General features: G+C 47.2%; 1 protein-coding gene across 1 annotated transcript; it reads left to right on the plus strand.

Annotated features, from left to right (window-relative positions):
- Positions 1-524: 524 nt before the first annotated feature.
- On the plus strand, positions 525-2,228 carry LOC306816146 (inositol 1,4,5-trisphosphate receptor-interacting protein-like 1; the record flags this gene model as incomplete). The annotated part of the gene is made up of 1 exon (XM_079332628.1): positions 525-2,228. The coding sequence occupies exon 1, from the start codon at positions 564-566 to the stop codon at positions 2,226-2,228; it is 1,665 nt and encodes a 554-aa protein (XP_079188754.1). The 5' UTR covers positions 525-563.
- Between the last annotated feature and the right edge of the window lie 11,339 nt (positions 2,229-13,567).

A 13,567-nucleotide genomic window follows, 5' to 3' on the forward strand; every position in this document is an offset into this window, starting at 1 on the left:
AGTTTGCCATGGACTATGTGTTCTTCAGGACTGAAGAAGAGCAATGGGAGCTCTTTGAAAAAGATTCACTCAAGCAGCCTAATCAGTACACCATGGGCACCCTGAGAGGCTGAGCCAGGGTGGGGACAAAGGGGGGTTGGCTGGCTTGTGATGTGCTGTGACACCTGTGACATCACAGGGGACATGTCACAATGGGGGCAGCTATGAAAGGGCCCAGCAGGTCACGCTGGCCCAGTGTTGCTTGGGCAAGCGGTGAGTGCACACGTGCTGGGGAGGCTGGGCTGGGGACAAGGGCCGGGGCAGAAATGCTGCACCTGGGGCTGGGTTCTCCCCCTGCATGCAGGGACAGCCCCTGAAGGGAGAGCCTTGGGCAGGGCACCCTGCTGCTGCTGCTGCTGCTGCTGCTGGTGGGACAGAGGGACAGGTGTTGCTCCCTGCCAGCTCTCTGGGGTCCTGTCCTACCTGCCCTCAGAGCCCTGAGCAATCCCGTCCCTGCTGCCCCCACTGCCAGCTGCCTCCCTCACAGCCCCACTCAAGGCCTTCTCTCCATCCTCCTGCAGACCATGAAAGCCGCAGTATTGCTTTTGGTGCTTTTGAAAAGCCTCATCCACTACCCACAGTTCTTGGGTGATGCTCAGGATGAGGAAACACTCCATCGTATGGAATTGAGAGCAATGCAGCTGGAATTGGAGAGGATTCAGATGGAGCGGGAGGCAGAGCAGCTCGTCCTGAAGCAGATGCAGCTCATGCTGTTCTTGCTGCTCTTAGCTGTTACTGTTCTCCTGGTCCTTGTCGTGGTCCTATGCTTGATGGGGTGCAAAAGAAGCCTGAGGAGAGAAGAGTATGAAGACGAAAACAGTGGTGCAAATGAAGAGGAAATCAGAAATGGGGATACAAATGAGGAATTCGATGTTGGATACGCAGAAGACGAAGATGATGCGAATAAGGAGGAAGATAACAATGATGAGGGAAATGTAGAGGAAGTTGGCATTGTGGCTGAAAATGGAGAAAATAATGTTGAAAACAGAGTTGTCAATGAGGCTGTAAATGCAGAAAACTATGACCTTGCACTACCAACCTATGAAAGACCCAATGATTTTGACGATAACGTTGGTAGAATTCTACTGGAACGCATACAGTGGCCTGTACAGGACCTGAAGAAAGGCTGCGAGTGGACAATGAACCTCATGGACAATTATGCACATTACTTTGGATACGTCTTATCCAACAGTTTCTACCCAGTCCTGCAACGAGCCATCGGGGTGGGCAGTGCTTTCGAAGGTTGGAGTCCCTGTGAGCAGGACGTTGTGTATCGTGTGCTCATACCCATGACTCCTCCCCGAGGCCACAGCTTCCACCTGGAGCTGGACTCTGCAGAGCAGAGACAAGGGAGGAACTTCCGTGTCCGTGTGCAGCTGGAGTGCACCTGCAGCAAGGAGCAGCAGGCTGAGAAGATGCTGTGCTTCCTGCACCACCCCGAGGAGGAGCTGAGGAGCAATCAGGATCCCAGCCTTTTGGACACGCTGTGTACCCACTCCTACCTGGATGTGCAGAAAACTGCCCACTGGTTCTCCCAGCTGGTGAGAGCCATCTGGCCAGTTTTGCCTCAGTCACACAACTGGCATTTAATGCTGCTGCCATCCAGACGCTCCTGCCAGTTCCAGGTGACCAATGGCATAGAAATCTTCAGGATTGAGATGCTGTTTGGGGTGCGGAGAGGAGACTCCGACATCTTTGTGAGCAGCCAGCCTAGAGAGGCCTACACCCAAAGCACAGCCTGGCCTGAGACCTATGCTGTGGCAGAGATGAAGTTCTTCGAGCACATCGCCGAGCAGGCTCCCCATGACAGTTTGCACCTCAATTGCCTGCAGTTCTTCACCCGTCTTGTGCTGGGCTTCAGCTTTTCCACCTACTCCATGAAGACCATTGTCATGCACCTGCTCACTGTGGTGCCCGTGTCCCAGTGGCGTAGGAGAAATTTCCTGCAGCGGCTGGTGGATATCATCAATGGCCTGCACTTGTCTGTGCGAGAAAAACTCCTTGACCACTTCAGTGTGGGGAACCAGATGCTGCCTCAGGTCATCCGTTTACCCCCAGATGTTCAACAAGCTCCGCCATACAATCTGTTCCATCACCTGGCAGAGGATCCGGCTGCCTACTCCCAGGCCATAAATGAGTACCAGGTTCTGCAAAAGAAGTTCAAAAGAATCGTTCGTGGTGAGCAGTGAGTGAAGCTGCCAATGCACAGAGCTGTGCTTGTGCTGCTCACAGCTGACACCAGAGACACCTCATCGTACAATTTTGGTGCTTTGAGAAGAAAATAATGCAAACAAAGGCTCTGGTGGAGGCCCACAGCCTCTCCTGCCATCCTTCAGCAGTATAGTATAAATTATCATATATGTAGTATATATAGAAGAAGACAAAAATATACTAATATAAGTAGTATTGAAAAATATCAATATCTTTTTATATCCTGATAAAAAATAATTCTGGAAAGTTTAATATTTTGTTATGTTTAAGTACTAAAAATAGAGTGCATATTAAGTGTAATTATCTGTTGTGAAATGTACTAATGCTATTAGTGCATTTATGTCCAGAAAGATTTCCATAAAGTAGACATATTTATAACATATATGACATTGACATAGATATACTATAGTTTTTATAGATTACTATAAATGCACAACATATATAATATATCGTATGTATATAATGTATTATGTATGATCATATTATTTTCATAAACAAGTAATGCCACATCTAGGGTGACTATCTGTTGAGACCTATAGTAGTGCTCTATAGTTAGTGCATTTCTGAGTAGAGAGATGGAAACTGCTTTGATCTTGTTTCAATAAAATACAATTGATCAGAATCAGGATTGTGCCAGACATTATTGATCTCAGCCAGATCAATTGTGTTGGTAAAAGTCACACGCTGTGAATCTGGGCTCAGGAGTTGCCTGCTTGAACTCCACCAAAGTGACACTGCTGAACGGGTTCTAATCAGAAATTAAGCCCAGCTGCCCCCAGCCCCTGTGATGACAGAATCACAGAATGGCTTGGCTTGGAAGGCTCCTCAGAAATTGCCTTGTCCCAGCCCTGCTGCCGAGGACAGGGACACCTTGCACTGGCCAGGATGCTGCAAGCGCCTCCCAGCCTGGGCTGGAGCACAGCCAGGGACGGGGCAGCCACAGCTGCTGTGGCAGCGTGGGCCAGGGCTCAGCAGCCCCAGAGGGCAGAATGTCCTGCCCGCCTCCAGCCCAAGGCCTCCCTGTGGCACTGGGGAGCCGCCGGCCCTGGCGCTGTCCCTGCAGGCCCTTGCACACAGCCCCTGTGCAGGGCTGTGCTGGGCCCGTGCAGGGGCTGCCAGGCTGCGGGAAGGTGTCCCTGGAGAAGGCTGGCACAGCCCTGGGCCAGCAGTGCCACCGTGAGGGCAGCACGCAGGGCCTGGCACGGCCGTCGGGGCGCCAGGCCACAGGGCACAGGGCGCCCGGGCCCTGGCAGCTGGAGCAGGAGCTCTGCAGCGCGGGCGGCACAGAGCCGTGGGCTCCCGCAGCTCTGAGCCCTCACGGCTGAGGCAGCTGCCCAGGCACGGCCGGCTGGGGACACGCGGCCACCCCGGGGCCACCCGCACGGGGACCCTGCTCTGGGGCCAGGCCAGGCCGCAGCAGGGAGCAGCCATGGGGCTGTGCCCGGGGAGGGAACGGCTCTGCCCGGGGACAGGGCTCTGCCAGCAGGGCAGCACGGACAGCAGGGCGCAGGACAGCAGTCACTGCCCGGCTGCCCTGGGACAGTCCTGGCAGACACACGGAACACGGGGCTGGCAGGAGGCATCATCCTCACTGTGCCCACCTGAACACAGGGACATAAGGCACAGTAGACACCTCTCCTCTGGGAATATCCCCTCTTCCCTGGGGCCCTGACAGAACACAGGGGATGGGGCTGTGCAAGGACAACCCAAGGACTGATGAGGAGGACAATGCCAAGGTTACATCTGCCCACACTCTGCATCCAAACTGCTCCATGGAGGAGAAAACTAGAGGAGTCCTTGCCACAGCGGATTCCTTCTGAAGGAAAATGTTCTGTATTCCTGCACATGGGTGTCCTTTCTGGACTGCTACTCAAGTGCTGCTCCTGCTCTCCAGGCTGTGGAGTATCTGCACAACAGAAGCAATGAAGCAAAGAGCAAAGGCCAGGAGAGCTCGAGTTGAGGCCAGGAGAGCTGAAGCAGAGGATATGAGAACTCATGCAGTGACTTGCAGGGGGAAGTAGGAAAGAGAGGCAGAAGGAATTTTGCTAAATAATGACTAACTAGCCAGAGTAAATGGGGTGGTAAAGGCCAGAAATTAGGAAGAAGGCAGCAAACTTCAGGTAAATGATCAAGAAAAAGACCACAAAGAGGAAGGAAACCATCTTTCTCGCTCTTTCTATAACATGTGCTCTTCCAGAATCTAGACTGTGAAAATTCTTGTTGAACTCAACCAGCCCTACTGTGGTGAAATGGCTCTGGTTCGAACTTAAGCCAATTTACACCCAGCCCTTCTGCTCCCTGAAGAGCAGAGAAACAATTGGGCAAAGGGAGGTGGAAGTGAGACCATGCTGCCACTCTTCTGAAAACTAGAAGGAGCTCCTTCAGGAACAGTTCCTGAAGTCAGCACACTCTGTTTGTGACACCAGCACCAGCAACAAGCAAGTGTAACCTGAGCAAAGCACTTTATTTCTGTGACACCTGGAGGCGTTATCACTGAGCAATACTTTGATCTACTAGGTGGCAGCAAAATGAAGTGATGCCACTTGTTTTCAGGAGATTTCCTCACTCCAAGTTCTCCTGGCTCACCCCAGCCCACCTGTGACATCCAGCTCTGTCTCAGATTCCCATCCCAGCCAAGCAGCTGTGGAGCTAAAATCTACCTTGAAAAACAACTGAAATAAACTCAAGCTGAAGAAGAAACCTTCTTTTGTGGCAGACAGAGAGGTTTGGCCAGACAGCAGAGCCCTCTTCAGTCCAGTGAGGGGTAGTGAAGAGCTGGTTGAACCAATGTGACCTTGCAAACACTGGCAAGCTCCCAGTTGGGCCAAACTGGAGTTTATCTGGTATAAATTGGGTGCAGCAGGAACCAGGATATTCCAGACAAATGCACCCAGTCATTGCAGTTTTCACTGTTGGTAGAAGACAAGGATCAATCAAAGCCAGAGAGTGGGAAATGCAGAAATACATCACATATTTACAGATAGAAACCTTTGGAACAAGGATTTTTGCATTGAGAAATTTGGGGTGGAGAGGAAAAAGAGGGAGGAAAGGGAGGAAACTCACACTCTAAAGCTAATAAAAATAAAAAAAAATAAAGTGATTTGGCAAAATCATGTGACAAGGTAGTTTCTCTTGCAAACAGGTGCACAGCAGTTTTAGAAATATTAAATCTCAAGACGTTTGCATTGCACAATAAATGGCAGCCAGAAAGCATGCTGATGTTTTTTGGCAGTGTTTTGTATGTCATGGTATTTTTTTTTCTTTAGAGCTTCCATCAGCAGGAGGCAAAGCTTTGCCAAGGAAAAGGAATCAAATCTGGATGCAGCAAGTCTCACATTCAGACAGAGGCTCCCTGCCAGATGCTACGGGGCCAAATCGGAAACAACCACACTGAGTTCATTATGAAAACTGCATAATCAAAAGCCTGCAAAAAGGCAAAAAGAAAAAAAAAATAATCTGTTTAATACTTAGCTAAATTCTCAACTCTTGAAGTAGATTTGAAGAAAAATTAATCATAATCCCCTCTTCCTTTTGAGGAATTCCTCCCTGTTCATGAGGTGTCCATGAGATGGCAGGAATACACTGTCCTCCAGAGGTTGAAGGACTGTCACAATGGTGACATTTCCACACTGAGAATCTCACTCTGGCTGTGTGTTATAGGTTATGTTTTGACTACCTCCCCTCCCTACCCCCCACCATGGAGCTGCCTCTCCCCTCTGGAGCCGGTGCAAATCTTAGGGATGAGGAAGGGGGGGGGGGAGAGGGAGAGGGGCAGTTTAGGCAGCCGGGGGGGAAAGCAGCAGAAGCAGCAGCCAAAGCAGCGAGCAGCAGCGAGCAGCTAGCAGCAAAAACCCCCAAAAGCCAAAAAACACCCGGCTAGATAAAACAGCCCGGGGGAGGGGCCGGCAGCTCCATGATGGGGGGTAGGGAGAGGAGCTAGTCAAAACATAACCCATAACACTGTGGGCACTGCAGACAAAACACTGATTTATCTTTCTGTTTATTGCTCATGGAAAGAGATACGTAAGTGGCATCAATGGACACATCTTCAGAGAAGAAATTGCCTGGTGCAGTTTCTGGTTGACAGAATCCTGCTCAGTGCAGACCCTGGATCTACAAACTCATCCCAGGCCGTACACAGGAATTAGTGACCAGGCACTGCAAAACTGAAAGAAAAGAATCCAGACATCTGCCAGAAAGAAATCTGGAAGATGGGATTTAGAAATCACAGCCCTTGTATTTAAGGCTGGGGATGACTGTGGAAACAAACCCTCAGGGGTGTCCCAGTTTTCAGCTCTTTTTATCATCCCAAGTTCTCCACACAACTGGGGCACAGCTGTGAGCCTGCCCCTGGTCAGACAGGATCCACAGCAGTCCAAGTTCTGTGAGCTGGGCCAAGGGATGGGCTGGCAAGTTGTGCAAGTGCTTCCCTGAGCCAGGCTGCAGAAGCAACATCCCAGCAAGAGATGGATGCTTGTGTCTGAAGAGATCTCAGCTGCCTCAAGAGAGCAGGTTGAATGATGGAGCTACTCTTTTCATGCTCCTGGTCTTGAGCCAGGATATTTTCCAAGTTTTTGTCCACACTACCTGGACAGGAAAGCAAGAAGAATCGGAATGGTTTGGGTGGGAAGAGATGTTAAAGATCACCAAGTCCCAACCCCACTTCCATGAAGCACTCCATCAGCCTCACACTGGATCTTCTCTAGCAGAAGACATAACTGGGATGTTACAGCCCACATCTCTTCCCACTGATCCTCTCACTGCATCCACCCTGGGGGAGCAGAACTGGAGCAGTTTTGCTGTGCTGGGAGCTCCCTGTGCACCTGGGAGCTCTCACCTGCAGGCACTGCTGTGATGGAACAGGTCTGCCTTGTACTGAGCAGGGGAGGGGGGGCTTAGGAGCTGCTGAGTGACACCCCAAAGTGTCACATGATCTGTATATTCTAGTACAACAAAGACCTGTTCCCTTTCCAGTGTCCCATCCTGATACCGAAATAACGAGAAAAAGAACTAATGTAGATATAGCAATAGCAGTAGTTATGCTAGGGCTTAGAAAGCAGCAGTTCACAAGCAGGCCCTGAGAAACAGGCCCTGGGAAACAGGCCTGGGAATGTACTAAGAACTACAAACTAATAACTAAAGGATCTAGTAGAGCATGCAGAATACAATGAAATAATAAACGATAAAGGTTAATGTATAATCAGTGATAAAGGGTTCTGGTGGTGGGAAGAGAAGCAAGGGGGATTAAAGGGGGGTAGCCTACAGTTTTGAGTAGACAAGCATGTAGAATTTATGACTTTTAGGAATAATGTCTACAAGATTTATGTAGCTGTATTGCCTTGAAGAATGTGTACTTCTGTACGTAGACCACTTTGTAAAAGGATATAAAAACCTGACGAAAAAGGGGAACTGCGGGCTCTGACTTTGGACACTAGTCCTCAGACCCCAGGGCCCTCAATAAAGCACCGCACTAAACAACCTAGTTGTTTCGTGTCTCTCTGTCGGGCAACAGTTTTCTGGCGACCGCGGCAGGACTCCAAGGGCTGCTGGGGCGGTTCGAGTCCTGATCCACTCCACGCCGGCACCGAGTGATTCTTGGGGAGTCATCGGTTCATGCCCGACCCCGCACCTGTCGGACAACTGCAGGAGGTAAGCCCGAAAGTGCTTTTTTTTTTGGTATTGGGTGCCTGCCCGTAAGACGAAGCATCGGCTCCGCTGGGTTGGGCTAAAGACGTCTTGGTAAAAGCCCAGGCGCCGGCTGTAAGACGCAGTGAAAGCTTCGCTGGTCCGGCACTTGTTCCCCCGCGGTGTCGGAGGGTGACAAGTTGGTTGGTTGGTTGGTCTATCTTTCTATTTGCATAGATTTTCTTTCTTTTCCTGTCTATTCTGTTTGGGAATGATGCCTTTGAAAGTGTTTAAAACTCTAGCAAGTTCCGGGATAGAAATCCCGGATGATTCACCTTTGGGCTGTTTATTACAACATTGGAATGCGGGAAATTTTGGTCAAGAAGTAAGTAAAAAGAAATTGATTGATTTTTGTAATTATGTGTGGCCTTTATATGAACCCAATGGTATGCAATGGCCTAGGAATGGTACACTGAATCCTGACATTATTACACCTTTGATGCATTTCCTACAAAGTAATGAAAAATGGGATGAAATAACGTATTTAGACCTCTTTTATTATTTGAAAGATAAACCGGAGTGGCAAAAGGAGTGCGGGATCATGGTTTTGAAAACATTAAAGGTGAATTGTGAAGGATGTAAGGGATGGCAGAAAGAGAAGGAATGCTCGGTTAGGTTTTCAGAACCTGAGGAAGATGTTTCTTTGTTGGTAGCCCCTAGTGCCCCTCCGATGGAGGAACGTGACTTTGGAGAAAGTATGCCAGAGGTAGAAAGGGAAGATCAGGAAGCAAAAGTAGAAACCGCTGATATACCACGAACCCCCTTATGTGAAAGAACTCGGAGAGGGCGGTGGGAGGTAGAAAGAAAGAAAAAGGAAGAAGGTGCTCATTTAATGGTTCCACTGAATAAAGCAGTTGGGCCGCATGGGGAACGGGTCATAGTGAAAGTTCCCCTTTCTCTGAATGATTTACTAATTTGGAAACAATCAGCGGGGGCGTATCGGGAGGATCCTTAACGAACTGCGCGGGTGGTAAAAATGGTAATTAAGACTCAGAACCCAGATTGGAATGATTTACAAGTTTTGTTAGACACAATAATGGATTCCACTGAAAAGGAAATGGTGTTTAAAGCTATGACAGAGAAAGCACGAGAAATGATTAGGTTATGGCTTGTGGATGGTACAGCAAATTATTTAGTACCTAGGGAAGATCCAGAGTGGGATCCCAACTCGACAGGTGGGTCTCGGAGACTTAAAGCTTATCAGGAATTGTTAACGGAAGGAATACGGAATGGAATACTATAAACTTTGAATTGGTCTAAGTTGTATTCGGTCAGGCAGGATAAGAATGAGTCTCCGTCAACCTTTTTAGAGCGGCTTAAGGAGACAGCTCGTAGATACACTAATTTAGAAGTTGAAGGAGAGTCGGGAAAATTACAGCTAGCATTAATTTTTATGGGGCAGTCTCAGGAAGATATTAGAAAGAAATTACAAAAATTGGAGGGAGAAGATACTCAGAATTTAAATAAACTATTGGAAGTTGCGTGCAAGGTATATAATAATAGGGAAAAAGAAACAGCCAGGAAACAACAGGCTACTATGTTGGCAGTGTTACAGCAAGCGGCTGGAAATAATATGAGAGGGGGGAGTCGTGGACGTGGACGAGGAGGGGGAAGAGGAATAGCAAAGGGGGGAATGCCAATGGGTGTGGGAGGACTTATGGGTCAATTAAATATGGGAAGAGGAAGAATGCAGCTAGGGATAGATCAATGTGCTCTATGTAAAAATAGAGGGCATTGGAAAAATTAGTGTCCTCTCAACCAAGGAATGGGTTTTGGGGGAGGAATTATAGCTAGTGGGGATGGAAATCAGGGAATGACGAATAATATAGGTGCTTTCCTGGGAAATCTACAAGGTGTCACCCAAGCCTTTATGATGGGGAATTATCAAAATTCAAGTTGACTAGATGAGGACCTGAAAGTAGTAATGAAAGTAGATGGGGAACCGTTAGAATTTAGAGTAGATACGGGGGCATCATACTCAGCTGTTAACACTAAGCTAGGACCTTTGAGTGATTCTACTATCCAAGTTGTGGGGGTTACGGGACAAGTTGAGGAACGAACGTTTTTGCGACCATTAGATATATAATTTGGGGGGAAAGAATTTGACCATCAATTTTTATATATGCCAAATAGCCCAGAATCGCTATTCGGGAGGGATCTATTGTCAATGTTAGAAGCAAAGATAATATTTTAAAAAGGTAGAGTAAGATTGGAATTTCCCGAGGAGAATATTGCTAAGTTGTTCATAGTAAAAGAAGTTGATGCAGCAGAAATACCACAAGAAATAGAGCAAGCTGTAGTAGCATGGGTATGGGAAACAGGAGTACCTGGAAAATCAAAAGCGGCACAACCGGTTGTAATAGAACTAAAGGAAGGAGCCTCCCCAGTAAGGGTAAGACAATATCCTTTGAAATTGGAAGCACGAATAGGAATAGCACCCATAATTGAACAATTTCTTAGCTTGGGAATTTTACAGGAATGTGAGTCAGAATTCAATACTCTGATATTCCCAGTCAGAAAGCCAAATGGTAAGTATAGATTAGTTCAAGATTTAAGAGCAATTAATAACATCACTAAAGACATACACCCAGTAGTAGCTAATCCGTATACATTGTTGACAGCTGTGTCGGAAAAGTTTAAGTGGTTCACAGTGATTGATTTGAAAGATGTATTTTTCTGTATCCCCTTGGCACTTGAAAGTAGGAGATACTTTGCCTTTGAGTGAGAGAACCCAGACACGGGACACAAGAAGCAGCTCACCTGGATGCGTCTACCACAAGGATTCAAAAACTCACCAACTATTTTTGGAAATCAATTGGCTCGAGAGTTAGAAGAATGGAAGACGACTCAGGTAAAAGAATCACCTTTCTTATATGTTCTCCTACAATATGTTGATGACATCTTTATAGCCTCCACAGAAAAGGATGTTTGCCTCAGACTCACTATTGGATTACTTAATATGCTGGGATAAGCTGGATACCGAGTATCAAAAGAAAAAGCTCAGCTGGTAAGAGCCCAAGTAATTTACCTAGGCTGCGAAATTTCACAAGGGGTGCGAAAGTTAGGAGTTAATCGAATACAAGCAATTTGCACCATACCCACTCCATGAAATCCGCAAGAGTTAAGATCCTTTTTGGGCATGGTAGGGTGGTGCCGCTTGTGGATCCCAGAATTTGGACTAAAAGCAAAACCCCTGTATGAGGCAGCCAAAAGCCCTGTGTTTCAGTGGGGACAAACGCAAGAAAAGGCATTCCAGAGTTTGAAACAAGCCTTAAAGGAAGCCCCAGCACTAGGATTGCCAGATCTTACAAAACCTTTTCAACTATACGTAAATGAGAGACAGAGACTGGCAATAGGGGTGCTCACCCAAAAACTAGGCTCATGGAAGCGCCCGGTGGGGTACTTCTCAAAGCAGCTAGACACTGTATGTGCCGGATGGCCAGGTTGTCTTAGAGCTGTGGCAGCAACAGTGCTCCTAATTCGGGAAGCCAGAAAATTGACTCTGGGAAAAAGGATGGAAGTATTTGTTCCCCACATGGTCATTGCGGTTTTGGAACAAAAAGGGGGGCATTGGCTCTCATCAAGCCGCATGTTACAATACCAGGCACTTCTCCGAGAACAAGATGACATTGAATTAAAAATAACCAATCATCTTAATCCAGCAGAATTTCTTAGGAGCAGCAGCCAGGGAGAAGGAGGCGAATTGACGCACGATTGCGTGGAAATCATTGAACAGGTGTATGCCAGCCGGAAAGACCTGAAAGATGAGCCTTTGGAAAATCCGGAATGGGAACTGTTTACAGATGGATCCAGCTTTGTGGAAAACGGAACCAGGTATGCGAGATACGCAGTAGTAACTTCGACACAAATAATAGAAGCTCGAGTTTTAACCCCGGGAACTTCAGCCCAGAAAGCCGAGATACATGCTCTGGTAAGGGCCTTAGAATTGAGTCAAGGGAAAAGAGTAAACATTTGGACTGATTCAAAATATGCCTTTGGAGTAATACATGTACATGGAGCTCTGTAAAAAGAAAGGGGACTGTTAAATTCTCAAGGATCAGAAATTAAGCACAAAGAACAAATATTAGCACTATTGGAAGCAGTGCATAAACCTCAGGCAGTAGCAGTGATGCATGTAAGAGGACATCGAAATGAAGAAGGAAAAGCATTCCAAGGAAACCAGTTGGCTGACAGAGTTGCCAAACAGGTTGTCCGAGAGGTATGGACACAATTAGCTTCATTACCAGCGCGATTTAACCCTGCCACTTCTTTTCTTGAGCAGAAACCATGGTATACACATGAAGATGAGAAACTTGCTCAATTTCTCCAGGCCCAGAAGAATGAAAAAGGATGGTATGTCACAGCTGTAGGTCAGGTTGTATTGCCAACAAAGGTAATGAAAACAGTTTTAGAAATCGAACACAAGTGCCATTGGGGGGCAGACGCATTAGTACAATTTTTAAAACATGAGGTGATTTCCAACCAGATATTAACAATGGCAAAACGGATTAACGCCACGTGTCCAGTCTGTATTAAAAATAACCCAGTGACACGAAGGCAAATACAACTAGGAAAGTTACAAGTAGGGCTGCAACCAGGAGACTATTGGCAAATAGATTTCTCAGAGCTACCAAAAGCACAAGGGTACCGTTATTTACTGGTGTATGTGTGTACTTTTTCAGGGTGGCCGGAAGCTTTCCCAAGCAGGGCTAACCAGGCAAAGGAAGTAATTAAAACCTTACTACGAGAAATTATTCCTAGATTTGGGATCCCATTAGGAATGTCCTCAGATAGGGAACCTCACTTTGTAGCTGGAGTAGTCCAAGAGATAGCCAGAGTATTAGGGATAGCTTGGGATCTCCATACGCCCTGGAGACCACAATCTAGCGGCCAGGTAGAACGGATGAATCAGACATTAAAAGGGCAGATTAAGAAAATTTCTCAGGAAGCGAAGATAGAGTGGCCTCAGGCACTACCTCTAGCCTTGCTAAGAATCAGGATTAAACCCAGAGAAAAGATAGGAGTAAGTCCATATGAAATTTTGTATGGCAAGCCATATCATGCTGCAACCTACAAAGGGGACCCTCACTTAGTAGGAGATCAAGTATTGCTGAGTTACATTTTGTCTCTAAATAAAGTCCTTACAGCGCTGCGAGGAGCATTGGAGTGGAACCGGCCTCTGCCCTTGGAAAATCCTGTCCATGACATCCAGCCAGGAGATCAAGTATATGTGAAGAACTGGAATACAGAACCCTTGAAAGAAGTATGGGGCGGTCCTCACCAGGTGATCATGACTACCTACACGGCAGTGAAAGTCCAAGGGATCGACAACTGGATTCACTACACTTGAATCAAGAAGGTCCCGTCAAGATGGGAAGTACAGCCTCTGTCAGCAACAAAGCTGGTGTTCAGGGCAAGGACTTAGTTCTTTTAACATTAGTCTGTATAATGCAGGTGGGAGAAGCATTTGTAAAAATTACAGTTCCGGAGCCAGATGTAATGGTGCCAGAAGGTGCGGGAATAAATTTAACCTGTCTGTTTTCTGACAACCAGAGAGCTGGATTAAAAGAAGTAAAGGTAGCCTGGAGACAAATCACCACAGACAAAGTATTTACAGAAGGAATCGTGACAT

Source organism: Erithacus rubecula, assembly GCF_903797595.1.
Source record: "Erithacus rubecula genome assembly, contig: scaffold_388_arrow_ctg1, whole genome shotgun sequence".
In the NCBI taxonomy this organism is placed as follows: domain Eukaryota; kingdom Metazoa; phylum Chordata; class Aves; order Passeriformes; family Muscicapidae; genus Erithacus; species Erithacus rubecula.